This window comes from Lasiodiplodia theobromae (genome assembly GCF_012971845.1).
Source record: "Lasiodiplodia theobromae strain AM2As chromosome Unknown scaffold_42, whole genome shotgun sequence".
Taxonomy (NCBI): domain Eukaryota; kingdom Fungi; phylum Ascomycota; class Dothideomycetes; order Botryosphaeriales; family Botryosphaeriaceae; genus Lasiodiplodia; species Lasiodiplodia theobromae.
Genome location: NW_023336522.1, coordinates 12,540 through 30,338, shown reverse-complemented (window position 1 = coordinate 30,338; position 17,799 = coordinate 12,540). Strand labels below are relative to the sequence as shown.

The following is a 17,799-nucleotide window of genomic DNA, read 5'->3' as shown; positions in this document are numbered from 1 at the left end:
TGTTGCGGAAAGGCTGGAAGCTCGAGAGGGTTGCGAAGAACTTCAACGTTTATGCTTGGCGCTGAAGTCCTGCGTTGCTCTGAGATAGATGTGGAAGAAGGAGAAGAGGTGTGGCAGAGGGTGCTTTATGTCTGCTCGCCAGGGCGTGCGGCACGTGCCCTGATTGTCATGGTTGCTCATTTGGGCGGGTGGTCGTTTGGTAGGTCAACAAATGGAAGGAGCGCCCAAGGAGATGATGCACGTGAATGCCTGACAAACCGCGCACGCCTCCAGCATTCAAACGACGAGACCCTGCATTGAACCCTGAGCAGCAGTTCTTACCGCAAATTTTTCGTATCAGGCGGCTTCACCAAAGCACTATATCTTAATCGCACCGCTCATTCAACACCAAACACCCGAAAGTAGCGCATATCATGAAGGCCAAATATCCTCGTGCCCTATTTGAGGCTAAAAAGGCTGAGGCTAAGTCCATGGTAGCACACTGAGTCCGCAAAGGAAGAGACATCTTGAGCATTTTACTGAGTCAACGCAGAAGCGACGCCAGCCCAAAATGCTCCATCCACCCCACTCCAAGAGCCAGAAGAAATGCAAAACGCCGGCCAGTCAATCTGCTCCGCTCGCTCCCGCAATGGCAGACGCCGCTGCTCCTCCACCTCGAGGTGACCTGATGCGTTTGGTCTCCACCATTGAAGCACGACAGCTCGAGATGCAGAATATATGTAACGTAAATCAAATTTCTGATAAAGATTCCCTTTAATGCATGAGCTTGATCTCCGGACGGATAAAAGGCACCTATCATAAGCGCTTCCAGAACTTCACGCTAATCTGTTCGTATAGGTCATTCTAGATAACGTCGTTGGGCACAACGAAAGACTGAGATACCAACACCGGACTTTCGAGCACCTCTGCAGCCGCATCGTCGATCAGGAACACAGAGTTGATGCCTTGGCTGGCGCTGTTCCCGCTCACGAAGAATTTCTGAAGCAGCGCTTCAATGACGAACATATCAAACAAAGATTTTCCGATTCATTCATCCCCATCAATCATTTGGGAACTCAGGCAGAGCCCCATGAAGTATGCAGCCACTCCAGTTGCAACCGAGTGAGGAATTGGCTCGGTACCCTCGAAGCCGGCCTCTCCGAGATGATGTTGCCTCATGAGAATGCTCAGTCACCGCGTAGCGCTCTGAAGGGCTCAGTGAGCCCTTTAGTTGTCCCTGGCAATGGCGACGATCCAAGCGTCGGATCAATAGCCAGCTCCATAATTAGTGACGGGTCAATATGGAGACCCCCTACTCCGGATCCCAATGCCGTTCCCGATCCGGCCTACGATGTCGCTGCCCTTTGGAAACGGAACCTTCAACAGCACCATGAGCAGCAATATCCTGTCTCCCAACCCCCCAGAGGTCCGCCCAGCCGCATATTGAATCCTATGGCACAACAGCAGTTCACTGTCTCACCGTACCAGCCGAACTTCTCCTCTGGACATGGTGGTCAGTCACAGGTTCAGTACACATACCCGGAAGCTTCTCCCGCACATGCCAATGCTTCGCAGCCTCTGTTTCTTACTCAACACTCAAACCAACAGCACTTATCTACCCATCCCAGGCCTCACATTTCCAATGAGCGTCGTGCATCCAGCTCACTTCCACGCCAGACCACAATGGATCAGAGAACTCGCTTTATCAATGAGGACTTTTCCATGCCGTCACTGCCCCCGCCTGAGAATCAACTTCCTGGTATTCAAAGGCAAGGTCACCTTCCGGGTGTGCAACAGCCTGTCGAGCATAATCACCGCTCGACTTGGGACCAGAGCCAGATCTCTCTTCTAAGGCCAACGGTGTCACCCCACCTGCAGCTGCAGCTGCAGTATCGTTCTCCCTACTCGCAACCGAACCTGCACAAGGATCCCACAACCCAACAATACCATAATAGCTGGCAACAGCAGCAACAGCAACAACGAGGAACCCAAGCCTACCGCTCACCTTATCCCCCGATGGGCGAGAACACGTATCAGACTCCTCCGCAGCTAGGTAATGAGCCTCAGGTAGGTCTCGGACAGCGGCGGCATCAAGAGCCTCGTCAAAGTCATGTCGCGTCATTTCCCGGCCCGCCTATAGAGGCGCTAGTGGACAGGTTCATGTCATGGCCTCAGCAGGATGCTGAATGGCGGAATGGAACGCTGCCGCTACTACCGAGTGGACAAGTGATGCTGGATCGTCTGAAAAAGTTTCAAGATGAACATGGACCAATGGAGTAGGACATGCGTGGCATACGATAGTATTTGCCACTGTGATGTTCATCTTGATTGCATTGGTTTCTGCCGCTCTTTTGATATGCTCTTCGTTCCCTATTAGCAAACGAGGGTGGAGGTTGCGGGCGGCGTGGATGGGTGAAAGAAAAAATAAAAAGGGCGGGATCGGTCATCCTCTTTTCTGCTCTATTGCATCACAATTGATTGGCAAAACCGTTCAGGCAGACAGTTGGTTTGGTTGAACGGCTATACGTACGGCTTGTTAAGGCAAGCGAAAGTTGCGGAATATAGATCGGAGCAAGGCAGAAAAAAAGAATAATCAAGCTGTGTGCACGAAAAGATAAACAATTCTATGACATCAAATAAGCGGAAAAGTGGATTATCTTAGTATTGCAACAATGAATACGGGGAGCTGAAGCGTCTACGGTCTCCACTGTGTACACAGTGCTTCATCATGCCAACGCACCTCAGTCTTGACACTTCAGTAGCGGGCGCCACGGCGCTTCTCTAATCAAACTCTATATGTATGGCAAGTTCCGAAATGTGTCGATGCTGTGGAGCGGGCGGATCGAGGTTTCGCCGAAGAGGTGAGCCCATAGGACACGGCGAAAATGCAGCTCGGAGGTTTCAGTAATGAGCGGCGATACCTTGCAGCAACGGCAGGAAGCAAAATCCGAGCAGATTGGCTGTTGCATGATTGATAAGGCTTCTCGATAGTGATGCTCGGACGTAAAGATGATTGCCACAAGCAGAAGGATGATCTGCGGACAGAAATGTGGGGAAGAGGCTCAAGCGAACGCCCATCCCTGCGCGCTCTTGTCATCAGTGGCGCTCCTAGGATCATGCCCGTCTTTCTCAAATTCACCAGAGCCACCTTGCTTCCCGAAGAATGAGATGAAAGCGCACGGTCGAAATGTCTCTCCCTTGCTACGCACCTGATGACACATGAGTCTCTTCCAAAAACATTTATTCCTGTACGAGCAGGCCTGGCGATGCCGTTATTGGCTGTCTTAATTCGAAGTGGACCATGGATCTGGAACGCCTGCGCCTCAGCCTCATGCCGCGCCAAACCGCAATGGTGGCAAGGATGATGCTGAATGACAATGGCGCCCAGCAGAAATTTTCACCGCGCATCATGCGTGTTCTAGAAGGTGTGGAGTCGATGTGATTGGCCAAGTTTCGTAGTGACGAGCTCGTGCAAGCGAGCGAGACAGCCACACACCATGTCGGTTGGCCTCAGGATCGGAAGACGCAGGAGGAATCTCAGCACTGCGGGGATTGATGGAGTGGTTGGTGGGGCGGGCAGTGCCGGCATTGGTCCAGGGGTTGGTAGGGCGCGCTACGCTGAGTGGATGGTGATAGGTTGGATGAAGAAGAAGAGGCGTATTCAACCCCACAAACACTAAGCATGCCAAGCACCTATCAAGCATCACGGACTGGCTGGGCACACGAGCTTCGTCACGCCGACCTCACAGCAGTGGGGTGGCGAACGGTCATCATGGGCATTTGGAATGCATCGTGGTCGCTGTAGTTTCAAGCGCACGGCATTCAGCATGTTTATCGTGTGTTTTTGGCCCCAGCTGTCGGCTTCTGCCGGTGAGAGTGGCTTCCCACTGGCTAATGATCTTCGGTGCGGCCGGCAGCAGTAGCGGCAGGCGTGCAACGATGGTGGGCAGCACACAATGTGTTGGGGACCAATCCATCGCCGCGGGCGTTTGACCGCAGTGGCTACTGGCAAGCCGACATGCCGGGATTGTGTCAGTGAGTTAGGGTAATTAACGGTGATCTCGATGCGGCCACACGCATCTGGAGCGTGGGCTGGGGATTGTCTCCCCGTTAGCTCCTCGGGAGACATTAGTGCCACGCCGGCAGTGCTTCACGCACGATCACTGGCCCATTCTCCTTCCCCAGACCCCCAGGGCTCTGTCCCCATGGCCTCCAGGCCGTGGCATGACAGTTTCCTGTTGCTCTACAAATACGATGGGCGTCCTCGCTGTTGCTCCATCAACATCGCTTCGTGACACGATTATTTTCTCCACGCCGTTATGCCATTCCTTCTCAAGAAGCCAGAAGACTCGGCTGGCTCGGCTCTGCCGGCCATTGCCATTGGTGTCTTCGTTGCTTTTGGTGGTGTCCTCTTCGGGTATGGCGCTCTTGTCTCCCATCACTTCCATGGAGATTCCTGACCAGGCTGAACAGATATGACACTGGGACCATTGGCGACATTCTGGGTATGGATTACTGGCAGAACCACTTCTCCACTGGCTACGTGAATCCCAAGACCAACCATAAGGATGTCACTTCCAGCCAGACTTCCGAAATCGTCTCCATTCTCTCAGCCGGAACGTTCTTCGGGGCTCTAACTGCCGGTCCCACTGGTGACTTCTTCGGTCGCCGCTACGGTTTGATTGTTTCCACCATGGTCTTCACATTGGGTGTCATCCTCCAGACTGCCGCAACGGCCATTCCCATGTTTGTTGCCGGTCGCTTCTTCGCAGGATACGGCGTCGGCATGATTAGTGCTCTGATTCCCCTGTACCAGTCGGAGACTTCACCCAAATGGATCCGTGGCACCGTTGTTGGCTGCTATCAACTTGCCATCACCATCGGCTTGCTGCTCGCTTCTATTGTCGGAAACGCCACAAAGAACCGTAACGACTCTGGCTCCTATCGTATTCCTGTCGCTGTCCAGTTCGCGTGGGCCATCATACTCGTCGCTGGAATGCTTCTCCTGCCCGAGACTCCTCGCTTCCTCATCAAGACGGGCAAGCCCGAGCAGGCTGCCAAGTCGCTTTCTCGCTTGAGGAAGCTTGACATCCAGCACCCTGCTATCGTTGAGGAACTGGGCGAAATCACCGCCAATCACGAGTACGAGCTGTCTCTCGGCAAGTCCACCTACGCTGACTGCTTCCGCGGCAATCTTGGCAAGCGCCTGGCTACTGGATGTCTGCTCCAGGCTCTCCAGCAGCTGACTGGTGTTAACTTTATCGTAAGGGGATGCGCTACTTACGAGGTGTTCCATAGCTAACACGTGTTCCAGTTCTACTACGGCACTTCCTTCTTCAAGAATGCTGGCTTCCAAAACCCCTTTACTATCTCTCTTATTACCTCATGTATTAACGTTGCGTCTACCTTCCCTGGCTTGTGGATGGTCGAAGCTTGGGGTCGTCGCAGGCTGCTTCTCTTCGGAGCCATTGGCATGGCAGTTTGCCAGTTTATCGTGGCCATTACCGGGACCGTCACCTCGGTGACCGACCTGCCTGCCCAGCGCGCCATGATCGCGTTCGTCTGTATTTACATCTTCTTCTTCGCATCCTCCTGGGGGCCCGTCGCGTGGGTCGTCACTGGCGAAATCTTCCCCCTTAAGGTCCGGGCCAAGTCTCTTTCCATGACGACGGCTTCCAACTGGTTGCTGAACTGGGCCATCGCCTATGCCACGCCTTATCTCGTCAACAACGATCCCGGTGATGCCAACCTGGGGGCCAAGGTCTTCTTCATCTGGGGCGGATGCTGTTTCATCTGCATCTTCTTCGTCTGGGCGATGATCTACGAGACCAAGGGGCTGTCGTTGGAACAGGTCGACGAGCTCTACGGCAAGGTCAACAAGGCTTGGAAGAGCAAGAAATTCGTGCCTACCGTCTCTTTCCAGGAGGTTGCGGACCTGCACCCTCAGCGCGGCATGTCGCTGGCCGAGGCCGAGGACCAGGCTGTGCGCAAGAAGAGCGTCAGCCACACCACCGAGAAGGTCTAAGAGGAGAGAACTCTTTCATGATACATGATAACGCGCTATGTATGTTTCTGAGGAATGCGAAAGGATGTCGGTTAGTGGATGCGACGAGTGGTGGTGATGTACCACTGTAGATAGAGGAATAATTTCGAATGATTAAAATCATGGAAGTGCGGGTCGTACAATGGACTACAGAGGGGTGCTGCAGCCGATGGCTAGCGCGAAATAACATATGTGGGTAGCTGAAGCTATCATCCAGACGTGTATGTAGAATTTTTAATTCGACATTCTCGTCCGGACGACAGCTTCAACTACCCATGACATGAGCAGGAAAAAAAAACAACCCCACACTGGCGATCGGCTGCGAGAGGGGACTGTACAGAGCCGGTGCCGCAGTGCTGGGAAGAATCGAGGAATGCGGCAGGTAGATCAAGCTTTTTGCGGGGTATCGATCGGCTGTGCGACATGAGCCGCAGGCAACTCCAGGCACGCACGGTTGGTGCCTGATGCACCGCAATGCCTGCCTTGAGGCGCAGCGCGACCGTGCTCGCTCAGGCGCAGCTTTAAAAACCAACACAGCTGCTGCTCCAGCTGTCCTGCGGCAAGCCCCACTGGGAACAGAGTGGCTGAATCATTTGTGTTAGGTGAAGTGCAAGCAGGTGAAGCCTCGTGCATATGAATAGGCGTGCACGGGCCACTTGAGTCAGGCTTTACGTCTTGCACCTTTGTCGCGCTTCTTCCTCCACCACCTCTTCCTCTTCACCCTCTCCGACGTCCACACTCCTTCCTCGCCGCACTGAGACGTCGCCTACACGCCCGCATCCCGTCGCGACCCCTTCATCAGCGCTGCACCCAGTGCGCCTGTTCGCGACGCCGACTACCCCACACCCTCCGCCGAACCCAGCTCTCGCAATGGCGTCTACCATGAAACGCAGCTCCGACATGTCTTCTAGCCGCGGCTCAGCTAGGAGGCGCGGTCCGGGAGGCCGTGCCGACAGAGACGGAGACATCAGCATGGACAGTCGCCCCCGTAACAACAACAATCGTGTCGGCAAAAGCAGTGCTCGCGGTGGTGGGAACCGCCCGAGCCTTGGCCGCAAAGGCTTGAACCTCAACGCCCTCGAAGATGAAGTCGACATGCAGGGCTCCTCTGGCGCCTCCGCATCCGCCAATGTCCGCTCCCGCCCTCGAGCCCACGAATCCCGCCCCGAATACATGAAGATCCGCGTCACAGGCTGGAAGAACAGCAAAGCCAGCTCCAACGAAGACAAAGGAGTCGGCGCTCTCGTCAGCTTTCTCCAGAACAAGACCCGCATTAACAGGCAAAAGGCCGCCAAGGCTGGCCGCATCACCGGCAGGGTCGATGTCACTCTCGATAAATGGTACAAGGAGAATGACGACAGCCTGGTCTTTTCTGTTCCCACCGACATTGGAGGCTCTATGCTCCGCATGGATGGATGGAGCTTCTCTGGCGCCAACATATCGATCAAAAAGTTCGACAAACAACGCTCGCCAACTCCTGAGCAGGAAGACAATGTAGCAAAGCTGCGCGCAACTCTCACCAGCCTCCTCGACCGTCGTTACAATGCCGAATCCAAGCTTCTCGACCTCAGCTCTCTCGGTTTGGATCCCGACCTCAAGGCCCTCGGTGTCTTCGACATGGGTAGCTCGACGGCCGCCAAGGTCTTCCCTGCCATCATGAAACATTGCGATACGCTGTTCAAAACGGCACAGGAGAAGCGAGAGAAGTTCGATGCAATTACCCTCCACAGCAACGAACTCGCCTCGCTGGACAACATCAAGACTCTTGCATTCACCTTTCCGGATCTCAAGAACCTCGACTTGAGCAACAACAAATTCGCCAAGCTCGAGGACCTTCGCCCCTGGAAGAACCGATTCCGCAAGCTGGATCACCTGGTTCTGACCAACAACCCCATCGAACAAGTCCCTGACTACCACGTCGAAATCCTCAAATGGTACCCCAGTCTTCGTTTCTTGAACGCAGTCCAAGTTCGCTCCGACGTGGAAGCCGCGCAAGCCACTGCGTCTCAGAAGAAGGGCCTTCCCGTCAAGCCTCGCGCAATGCTCGGCGACGAAGACATCACCAACAACTTTGTGTCCGCCTTCTTCCCGGGCTTCGACGCCGACCGCAACGCCCTGGTTGCCGCATATTACGATCAAACCTCCCAATTCAGCTTCGCGGTCAACAGCCACGCTCTCCGCGACGCCTCGTCGACGGCGACTCTCACCAAGCAGGAGTGGGAGTCGTACATTCGCAAGAGCCGAAACCTCAAGGTCATCACCCACCTTCCAGCCCGCCAATCCCGTCTTTTCATCGGCCAGGACCAGATCCGCGAAGCTTTCGCCACGATTCCTGTCACCAGGCATGCTGCTGAGCCTGATAAAGTCCACATCGAGAGCCAGTCGTTGCCAGTGGTCCCGGATGGTACTGGCCAATACCCACAGGGAGTTGTCGGGCTGCTCATCACCGTCCACGGCGAGTACGAGGAGATGGATGTCTCGACCGGCCAGGCCACCAAGCGCCGCTCTTACGACAGGTCGATCACCCTCGGTCCGGGACTTACAGGAACCGGCCTCCGCGTCATCAACGACATGCTGACCGTCCGCGCCTACGGCGGAAGCGCTGCTTTTCAACCAGAACAGACCATGACGGAGCAGGACGTGCTGGTGCTCGAATTCTCCAAGCACACGGGAATGACGGTCGACTACTCCCGCATGTGCCTTGAGCAAAGCGCCTGGGACCCGAACGCAGCCTTGGCTACATTTGAGTCGGCCAAGGCCACTCTCCCGGCCGAGGCCTTCATCACACCCGCCTAAAAAAAAGGCAGTTTCACATTAAGAAAAACATGTTAAAAAAAATGGAAAAGATACCCAGCCTCACATGGCTTCTTGCATAGCGTGGTGTTGTGTTTTTGAGTTATAAACCTCAGCATGGGAAGGGGTTTTTTTCGGCTTCTGACGACGGACAATGGTTATATAGACAGAATGGAATATGGAAAAGGTTCAGAGAAAGCTGCAAAATGGATGTCAATGTGAATTTCTATTTCAAGCGGGGCTGGCTCGGCGATTGCGGAGAAGCTTCTTGTGGCGGGCCGTCGGGGCGAGTGGCCACGGGCAGATCAGATGTGGCGCACAGGGGGCTGAGTGGCTTATGCCGCATGCAGCAGGGTAAAGGAAAGTGACGGAGGCGCTTAGGGTGCATCAAACATACGAGCCAAGAAGGCCACCTTGCGGGGGCGGAGAGGTGGAACGATGGTCATATGCTTAACACAGCAGTGGCATGACGGGCTCTCTCTGTGCTGAGAAATAACAGCTACACGAGGCGCGCTAGGGCGGCTCTTTGACTGTTGCGCCACCGTGTCAGGGCCGGGCGGGTCCCTGCCGCATGTCTACAGCTAAAATCTGGCCTTTTGGCCGCGCTCTTTGTACAAATAATCCGGCTCAGCCCGGAGAGCTGTCCTGCCCCTCACACATGCGCCCCATGCGCGCTATCTAAAGTGCGTTTATCCGCCCTTGGCCTCCCTTGTCTCATTCTTAAGCCATTTGCGCCGTTGCCCGCTAACCTCCGCAGCTTTCCCACCAAACTCACATTCCCTCGCACCCCCAGCCATGCGGCGAACAACACGCTTCTACCTGGCCGTCTTCGCCCTGCTGGGTTCGTCCCACGCAGCGCAGCACAAGCCCGACCAATGCGCGGTAAGCTCCATTTCCAGCACCACCGTCGGCGACGTACTAAACGGCACACTGCAGTTCGAGCCCGGTGCCATCGTATCCGACGCTTGCGCCACGTATTCGGACCTCGAGGAAATCAACGAAGAGGTGCAACCGTACCTAGACAAGATCACAAAAGAGACCGACTTTTTCTCGTACTGGCGGCTGAACCTCTACAACAAAAAATGCCCGTTCTGGTCGGACGAGAACGGCATGTGCGGCAACATCGCCTGTGCCGTCAACACACTGGAGAATGAGGAGGACATCCCGCTGGTCTGGCGCGCGGAGGAGCTGGGCAAGCTCGAGGGACCCAAGGCGCAGCACCCGGGCCGCAAGGTGCGCGACGAACAAAAGAAGGGAGAGCAGCGACCGTTGCGGGGCAGCCTGGGCGAGGATGTCGGCGAGAGCTGCGTGGTTGAGTACGACGACGAGTGCGACGAGCGCGACTACTGCGTGCCCGACGATGAGGGCGCGTCGGCCAAGGGTGACTATGTGAGCCTGCTGGACAACCCGGAGCGCTTCACAGGCTACGCCGGCGTCGGCTCGCAGCAGGTGTGGGAGGCCATCTACCGCGAAAACTGCTTCTCCAAGCCCCAGGCGAATAGCGACAGCGTCACACCAGCAGGCAGTGGATTGGGCCTGGGAGGTCTATCCGGCGGACCCGGTCAGGCGGCACAGGACCTGAGGAACGTCATGCGCAACCAGCCGCTGCAGCAGAACGTGCAGTCGGCCATTGCGAACAAGGGCGCGCGGCCGTCGGCGCGCGTGGACCAGCTCGAGTTCGACGACGAGTGCCTGGAGAAGCGCGTCTTTTACCGCGTGGTGAGCGGGATGCACGCATCCATCAGCACCCACCTGTGCTGGGACTTCCTAAACCAGACGACGGGCAAGTGGCACCCGAACCTGGCCTGCTACGAGAACCGCCTCCACAAGTTCCCCGACCGCATCTCGAACCTGTACTTCAACTACGCCCTCGTGCTCCGCGCCGTCGGCAAGCTGCGCAACCACCTGCAGGACTACCAATTCTGCAGCGCCGACCCGGCCCAGGATGCCTCGACCAAGTCGCTGGTGCTTTCTCTCATCGACACGATCCCGGCCAACCAGCGCGAGCAGATTTTCGACGAGAGCGTCATGTTCCAGGACTCGCACGCGGCGGTGCTCAAGGAGGACTTCAAGCACCGCTTCCGCAACGTGTCGCGCGTCATGGACTGCGTCGGCTGCGACAAGTGCCGGCTCTGGGGCAAGCTGCAGGTCACGGGCTACGGCACCGCCCTGAAGGTGCTGTTCGAGTTCGACGAGAAGGACGCGTCCAGCGCGCCCCCGCTCCGCCGCACCGAGCTCGTCGCCCTCGTCAACACGCTCGGCCGCATCAGCCACTCCATCCACGCCATCAAGCAGTTCCGCCGCATGATCGACGAGCGCGACGGCGTCAAGAGCAACCAGCCCGCCTCCCACCTCCCCGCCGACCCGACCGGCCCGCCCGTCTTGCCTACCCCCATAGCGGACGCCTACGAGGCTCGGAAGAGCCTGGAAGCGGAGCAAGAACGGCTGAAGAAGGAGGCTGAGAAGAAGGCAGAGGATGATGGCTACCCGCCCTTCGTGCGCAAGCCCCGCTTGAAGGACCCCACGCCGTGGGAGTCGGTGAAAGAAGAGGCCGAGCTGGTGTGGAATGCGTACTGGTGGGTTCTCAGGCAATGGGCGGCTATTCCGGGGAAGTTGTAAGTCTTTACTCTCATCCTTTCTTTTTCCTTCCCTTCGGCACCAGGGAGGGAACCACGCTGTGCGAATATGCTAACTTCTTGTAGTATCAGGATCGCTATCGTCGAGCTGAGCCGCCTGTGGGACTTCTGGCTCGGCTTACCTGTCAAGCCACGTAGCTGGGAGTTCAAGCCGCCGAAGGTGCGGGAGGAACTTTAGAGATTCTTTCTGGTTTCCCGATTCTAGAGTTACGGTCAAGATTAGAGAGAGAGAGCAGCTGTACAGCGACCGGTTTTTTGAGTGTCAAAGACGCTCATTTTGCTTGTTTGAACAACTCATAGCGAATGGCGTTAAAAGGTTCCTCTTTTACGGGGAGGACTCGGAAAGATTTGGGATATGGATTCGAGCTTCTTTTGCGCGTGTAATTAGAGGCAGAAGTGATTGTTGGGGGCTGAATAGGCCTTGTGAATAGATTACTTTGCTTCACGAGACTTGTTACCGTGATATGTTTGATACCACTTGGGTCATATGCTGTGGTATGGCTTGTTTTTGCTGTCCTGCGGTAGTTCAAGTAAATGTGGAGAAATTGCTACGAGGTGCAAGGCTGAGTTTGATGTAAAGGATGAAAGCACGGATATATTCAGAGTTCTTGCTAGTTTCCTTATCGTTGATACATAATGAAGCAAAGTGAATTTGTAAGCTTTAGTGGTGTCAAAGATAGTGAAGGATGTGTACAAGATGGTTGACACTTTGCTAACAGCGGAGACTGAAACTGGAAATGCTTTCGTACGTAGAAAGGAATACCATACAAAGTCTACTTCTACATTTGCTCGGCAAAAAGTGTTGCAAATGCAAAGAGTTTGCAATTGAAGATTAGCTGGAATCCTAATTTCTTTTTTTTAATTCTTAAAAAAAAACATGCTGTGGGTAGTTGAAGCTATCGTCCGGACGTAAATGTCAAATTAATAAATATACATTTACGTCCGGACGATAGCTTCACAGAACCCCATAAGTCGAAGAGTTATCTCTCCGTTCTACTGCTTTGTGGACCAGCCTCCGGCTCTGGTACACGTCTGTATATTTTCACGTCAGGTGATAATTCAGTACATACACAACGCCAACGCGAGAAGTCAGATGTCAAAGACTAGCTTTAGCTAGAGCTCTCACTTATTATTCGCGTATAGAAGAGAGGATAGGTTAGAAACAAACACACAAACTCACGACCAAAATATTTACGTGTAATGCAGCCAATGATCAAACCTGCAAATTAGGACGAGGGTTTTCCCTTTTTTTTTGTTCGAGTTTCGTAACCATTTCCATTCCTTTTATCATAACCACACCTCCATTCTCTTCAGCCTGGCATTCCGACCCTACCCGTAACAAGCTTCTCGTTTCTCGTAGGCAGCCGAATCGTTCACACGGACATACCATCCAATCTTACGATCACGCATTCCAGCCAGGATGCATGCTTCAGCTCCCCCCAAACCCCTTCATTCCACACTGCCATTGACCTTCTTCAATTCCCTCGAAAAGAGGAAGAAGACACTCAGCTCTGGGTGGGCATGTTGACGCTAGCCTTCTGGGCAAGGGCATCCTCATGGCGCCAGAGGGAAGTCACGGTCTTAGTCTGGGTGTAGAAGTTGATACCAGGTTTGCCGTAGAAAGTGCTGACGCCACCACCGGCGATGGACTTCTTGTTTCCAGTGAAGCTGTTAGATTTCAGTCAGCATTTTTGAAATAGAGGGATGACGGGACGGTTAACTCGCCTAAACATGGGAAGCGGGACCGGAATTGGAACCTATAATTACGGTTGTTAGCATCGTGAGCCTGGAATTGTGGTGGTGAAGATGGCGTTGCGGAGGGGATGGTAGTGATTGACAAAAGTCGTGGCCGCTCGGGCCGGGTCCCGGAGCTCTGCCGAACTCCGATATTCGGCCGAGAGCACGGCGGTTATGATCTCCTTTTGCAGAACAATAGTTCACAAAAGTTCACGGGGGAGTTGAAGTGCCCATTCAGACGGAAAGATGTTGTTGATATCCAGCAACTGTGTCCAGTGGACGGCTTCCACTCCCCATGAAATTATGCTCCATCGTGGGGTTCTGTTCTGTTTCTTAAAAAAGCAACCACTTACATTGATACCAACTTGACCAGCCTCAATCTCGCTGCGGAAGCGCTCGGCCGTAGGACCAGAGCGTGTGAAGCAGGCCACACCATTGCCATATTCATTGGCGTTGATTAGGCTAATAGCGTCGTCCATAGTATCGACGTTCAAGCAGACGAGGACGGGGCCGAAGATCTCTTCCTTGTAGCAGCGCATGTGCGGCTTGACGTTGGTGATGACGGTGGGACCGACCTGAATTGGCACTACTATGAGCATAGATTCTCTTTCTAAATGGAGAGCCTTTACTTACAAAGTTGCCGTTGGGGTACTTCTCGGGCTTGTAGCCCCTGCCGTCCAGCAAGATGGTGGCGCCCTCCTCCTCAGCGCTGGCAATGACCTCCTCGATCCGCTTCTTAGCCTCAGGGCTGATGACGGGGCCCAGGTCCGCGCCGGGCTCAAAGCCACCGTTGACGTTCAGTGCCTTGGCGCGTTCCGCAATTTCCGGCACCCAATCCTTCGTCTCGCCGACCAGCACAAGCGTGCTGAGGGCCATGCAGCGCTGGCCGGCAGCGCCGAATGCAGCACCGGCAATGGCGTTCAGGGCGTGGTTCTTGTTGCAGTCGGGCAGGACGGCGGCGTGGTTCTTCGCGCCGAGGTTGGCCTGGCAGCGCTTGCCGTTGGCCGAGGCGCGGGCGTAGATGTACTCGCCGGCCTTGTTGCTGCCGACGAAGCTGACGGCCTTGATGCGCGGCTCGTCGAGGATGAAGTCGACCGTCTTGGCGGCGCCGTGCACGATGTTGACGACGCCCGGCGGGAAGCCGGCCTTCTCGCACAGCTCCGCCAGGATCATGCACGCGCCCGGATCGCGCTCCGACGGCTTGATGACCAGCGTGTTGCCAGTCACCGTCGCGATCGGAATCGACCAGAGCGGAATCATGGCGGGGAAGTCTGCACGCAAATCACAATCAGTTCCCGGTCACGGCTCAACATCTGCATTCTCGACTTACTGAAAGGGCAAATGGCAGCCGTCACGCCCAACGGCTCCCTGTACGTCCTCGTCTCCATGTCCTTGCTGACCTCGAGCACCTCGCCCGTCAACTGCGTGGTGATTCCGCACGCCGTCTCGGCGACCTGCAAGCCTCTCAGCACATCGCCCTTGGCGTCCGCGAACGTCTTTCCCTGCTCAAGGGTGATGCTGGCTGCCAGGCGGTCCCAGTGTTCCCTGATCAGGGCCGTGAAGCGGAACATGACCTGCTGGCGGTGCAGCAAGCTGGTTGCCTTCCACGGGCCGAACGCCTTCTCGGCGCTGTCCACCGCCGCCTTCAGCTCCTCGTCGGTGCTCTGCGGCACCCGAGTGATCAGGTTGTTGGTTGCCGGGTCGTGCAGGTCGATCCATTTGGTCGCCTTGGATGGGACGAACTGGTTGTCGAGGAAGTTCTGAGTGTCCAATGGCTCGGCGACGGGCTCGTGGGTCGTGATGTACGAGTCGACGGTCGAGGCGGCCGTCGTCGTGGCGGCAGGCTTCAGGTGCTGCGTGGTTTGGTGCAGACGGCGCGTCGCCACGCGGCTGGCTGCAACGGGCTTTGCGGAAGCCATGGTTCTCGTCGAGAAACAAGCTACTCTGGGTGCGGTAGTGCGCGAGGTGAGAGCGGGGAAGTTCCGTGCGAGCAAACGGCGAGCGGCCATTGTCTGGGCAGTGACTGGCTCGATTGCAGGAGGGTACAGGAAGGGAACAGAGGACAGAATGCAGACCGACTAGCTAGCACTACAGGTCTTCTGAAAGGGGAGAGCTAGTAAATGGGCGAGGTCATGCTCGGCTTAAGCATGACGCTGCCGGCTAGCGGAGGCGTGGGGAAGATGCAACCGAGGGTCAGCCCTTGGTCCCTGCTCACGCCCTTCTCCGCTCCCGCCCAACCAAATCATGTCCTCCGCCGTCGGCGCCGCCCTTGCGCTTCCGCTTGCCTGTTTCGGCATCGCCATATCGACCGACAACACGTCGCAATTACATTCCATTTGCGTAGGCTAGAAAATTAACATGTTATGGGCAACGAACAAATCCACGCTAGCTATCGGCTGCGAGAGGGAATTGTAGCAATGAAAAGTCAATCCATTTACCAAAGAATAGGTATAACACACCCGACTATCAATATCCGCTTTCCCCCCAAAAAGAACTCCTGTAGTGAGCACGCTGCTTGAATTTTTTTATTGAACTTCCACCGCGACTTCTGCCATCCATCATCCCATGATTCCCTACGAGCGCCGCTTGGTTGCCTCACCGGCCTTCTCCGCACCCGTCGACACAGCCGACGCCGCCTTGTCCTTGGTCTCGCCGGCCTTGCCCTTAGCCTTGTCGGTAGTAGCCTTGACCTGCTGCTTGGACGGAGCAGAGCCGCCAGTGGCAACAATCGCAATGAGGGCGATCAGAATGGCGACAATACCGCCAAGGCCACCCGCAATGTCGGGAAGCATGGTAAGGGCGCCGACGGGGTTCTTGGGAAGGAGCTCGAAGAACAGAGCGGTGCGCTCCTTGATGTAGTTGACAGGATCCTCCTTGAAGTCGAGGTCAAGCGGAGACTTAGCCTTGTCGTCCTTCTTGGGCTTGCTGGCCTCTTCCTCGGCCTTCTCGACCTTGATCTTGACGTCGTACGACTCCTCCTGGAGCTTCTGGGCGTCCTCGATCGAGTGGCCGACGTAGATGTTGTCAAAGAGGATGTCCTTCTGCATGGTCCAGATTTCGAAGCCAATCTGCGAGCCTGTTAGTCTTGCGCACCATATGCCTGTGTTCTGCCAGTACTTACAGCGCCAATGGGCTCAAAGTTGGCCGGGGTCTTGTCCTCGAAGTAGTCGGGGTTGGCGATCTTGCGAGGAGCCCACGGGCCCTTGTAATCCGGGTTGTCGATCAGAGGAGCGGTCCACTTGCCCTTGTAGGCGGGGTTCTTCTTCATGGGAGGAGACCACGGGCCACAGCCAGAAACCTCGTCACACTTGGGGTTGGGGACAGTGGGGGGGATGAAGTCACCATCCTCCTCATCATCCCAGTCTTCGGGCTTCTCGGCCTCGGGGTCAGGAATGGTCGTGGGCTCATCCTCCAGCCAATCCTCAGGCTTCTCAGCCTCCTCATCAACAATCTCGTAGGGAGCATCCTCGTCCCAGTCCTCAGGCTTCTTGGCCTCAGGGTCGGCAATCTTAGCCTGGTCAACCCAGTCCTCGGGCTTGCTGTCGTTGGGGTCGTCAATCTCCTCCGGAGGGTTGACGGCGGGGGTGAAGTCCTCGAGGAGGGTGCCGTTGCGGACCGACTCGCCGTTGATCTTGATCTCGAAGGTCTGGTCGGGCTTGACAATGAGGGTGTAGAGGGCCGAGGTCTTGGAGATACGGGCCGACGGGGGGTTCTTGAGGTGCTTCTCCTCATACTCGCCGGTCTTGGGGTTCTTGTGCTTGAAAATGAAGTGAACCTAGAAGCCATGTTAGAGCTGCACAGCAAAAGCATTGTACCAATGGAATGTCGAGAGATTTCCGGATGGTCCAATTGGGCGTAGAAATCCATTTGTAGCGTACCTTGTTGGTGGCGCCGCACTTGTCGGGACCGAACATGATAACGTAGGGCGAGGCGTTAGAGAACTCCTCGGCGTGGAGAGCCTTGTTATCTTGCAGGAGCTTCATGTAGGCACCACCGCACTCAAGACCGTCTGGCATTGTTGTCAGCTTCTCGTCCGCTCGTAAACAGCGCAGAAAATTACGTACCCTGAAGCTTGACCTCATACTGGACAACGAGGGTGTTGTCGGTGTTGTCGACAGCCTTGGGGAACTTGGCCGAGATGGCGTGGTGGGCAGCCTTGTCCTTGATGACGAGACCCTTGTCGCCCTCAATGCCCTTGAAGACGGAGGGCTCCTCAACGGACCAGGTGCCGACGTAGGCCCATTCCTCCTCGGTGTTCTCCTTCTTTGCGTGGGACACCTTCCAGCGCTCCTCCCAGTCGTCGGTGAACTGCTCGAAGAAGGGAGCAGTGATAGTAGTAGGCTGCAGAGCACACTGTCAGCTTCTCGCAAGCAAGGTCTCGCGCTCCGAGGGGCCACGTACGGTGAAGGTAGGCTTTTCAACGGCAGAGGTGGAGGTAGACGACGAAGCTTCGTCGGCGCGAACGGCAGCTGCGCTGAGCAGCGCAATGGGGAGGATGTTAGCACGCATGGTGGAGTCCGCTTGCTGTGGCTACAAGCAAGGGCGATGACCAATGGCAGAAAGTCGAGTGATCAACGAAACGCGAAGAGGATGAGGTGGAGATGCGGTTGA

General features: G+C 55.7%; 5 protein-coding genes across 5 annotated transcripts; 3 read left to right on the top strand and 2 right to left on the bottom strand.

Annotated features, from left to right (window-relative positions):
- Positions 1-4,298: 4,298 nt before the first annotated feature.
- On the top strand, positions 4,299-6,004 carry LTHEOB_10828 (MFS monosaccharide transporter; the record flags this gene model as incomplete). Its single annotated transcript, XM_035507516.1, has 3 exons — positions 4,299-4,396; positions 4,453-5,242; positions 5,294-6,004. The coding sequence occupies 3 exons, from the start codon at positions 4,299-4,301 to the stop codon at positions 6,002-6,004; spliced, it is 1,599 nt and encodes a 532-aa protein (XP_035366962.1).
- An 888-nt stretch (positions 6,005-6,892) lies between these two features.
- Positions 6,893-8,818, top strand: LTHEOB_10827 (mRNA export factor mex67; the record flags this gene model as incomplete). The annotated part of the gene is made up of 1 exon (XM_035507515.1): positions 6,893-8,818. One exon carries the CDS (start codon positions 6,893-6,895, stop codon positions 8,816-8,818), a length of 1,926 nt encoding a protein of 641 aa, XP_035366961.1.
- Positions 8,819-9,610: 792 nt separating this feature from the next.
- LTHEOB_10826 (Endoplasmic oxidoreductin-1 protein) lies at positions 9,611-11,629 on the top strand (the record flags this gene model as incomplete). Its single annotated transcript, XM_035507514.1, has 3 exons — positions 9,611-9,697; positions 9,752-11,430; positions 11,518-11,629. 3 exons carry the CDS (start codon positions 9,611-9,613, stop codon positions 11,627-11,629), a joined length of 1,878 nt encoding a protein of 625 aa, XP_035366960.1.
- A 1,327-nt stretch (positions 11,630-12,956) lies between these two features.
- On the bottom strand, positions 12,957-15,107 carry LTHEOB_10825 (Methylmalonate-semialdehyde dehydrogenase; the record flags this gene model as incomplete). The annotated part of the gene is made up of 5 exons (XM_035507513.1): positions 12,957-13,119; positions 13,183-13,208; positions 13,542-13,763; positions 13,822-14,459; positions 14,519-15,107. The coding sequence occupies 5 exons, from the start codon at positions 15,105-15,107 to the stop codon at positions 12,957-12,959; spliced, it is 1,638 nt and encodes a 545-aa protein (XP_035366959.1).
- Positions 15,108-15,761: 654 nt separating this feature from the next.
- Positions 15,762-17,697, bottom strand: LTHEOB_10824 (Calreticulin/calnexin; the record flags this gene model as incomplete). Its single annotated transcript, XM_035507512.1, has 5 exons — positions 15,762-16,256; positions 16,310-16,963; positions 17,067-17,197; positions 17,253-17,529; positions 17,590-17,697. 5 exons carry the CDS (start codon positions 17,695-17,697, stop codon positions 15,762-15,764), a joined length of 1,665 nt encoding a protein of 554 aa, XP_035366958.1.
- Positions 17,698-17,799: the final 102 nt, after the last annotated feature.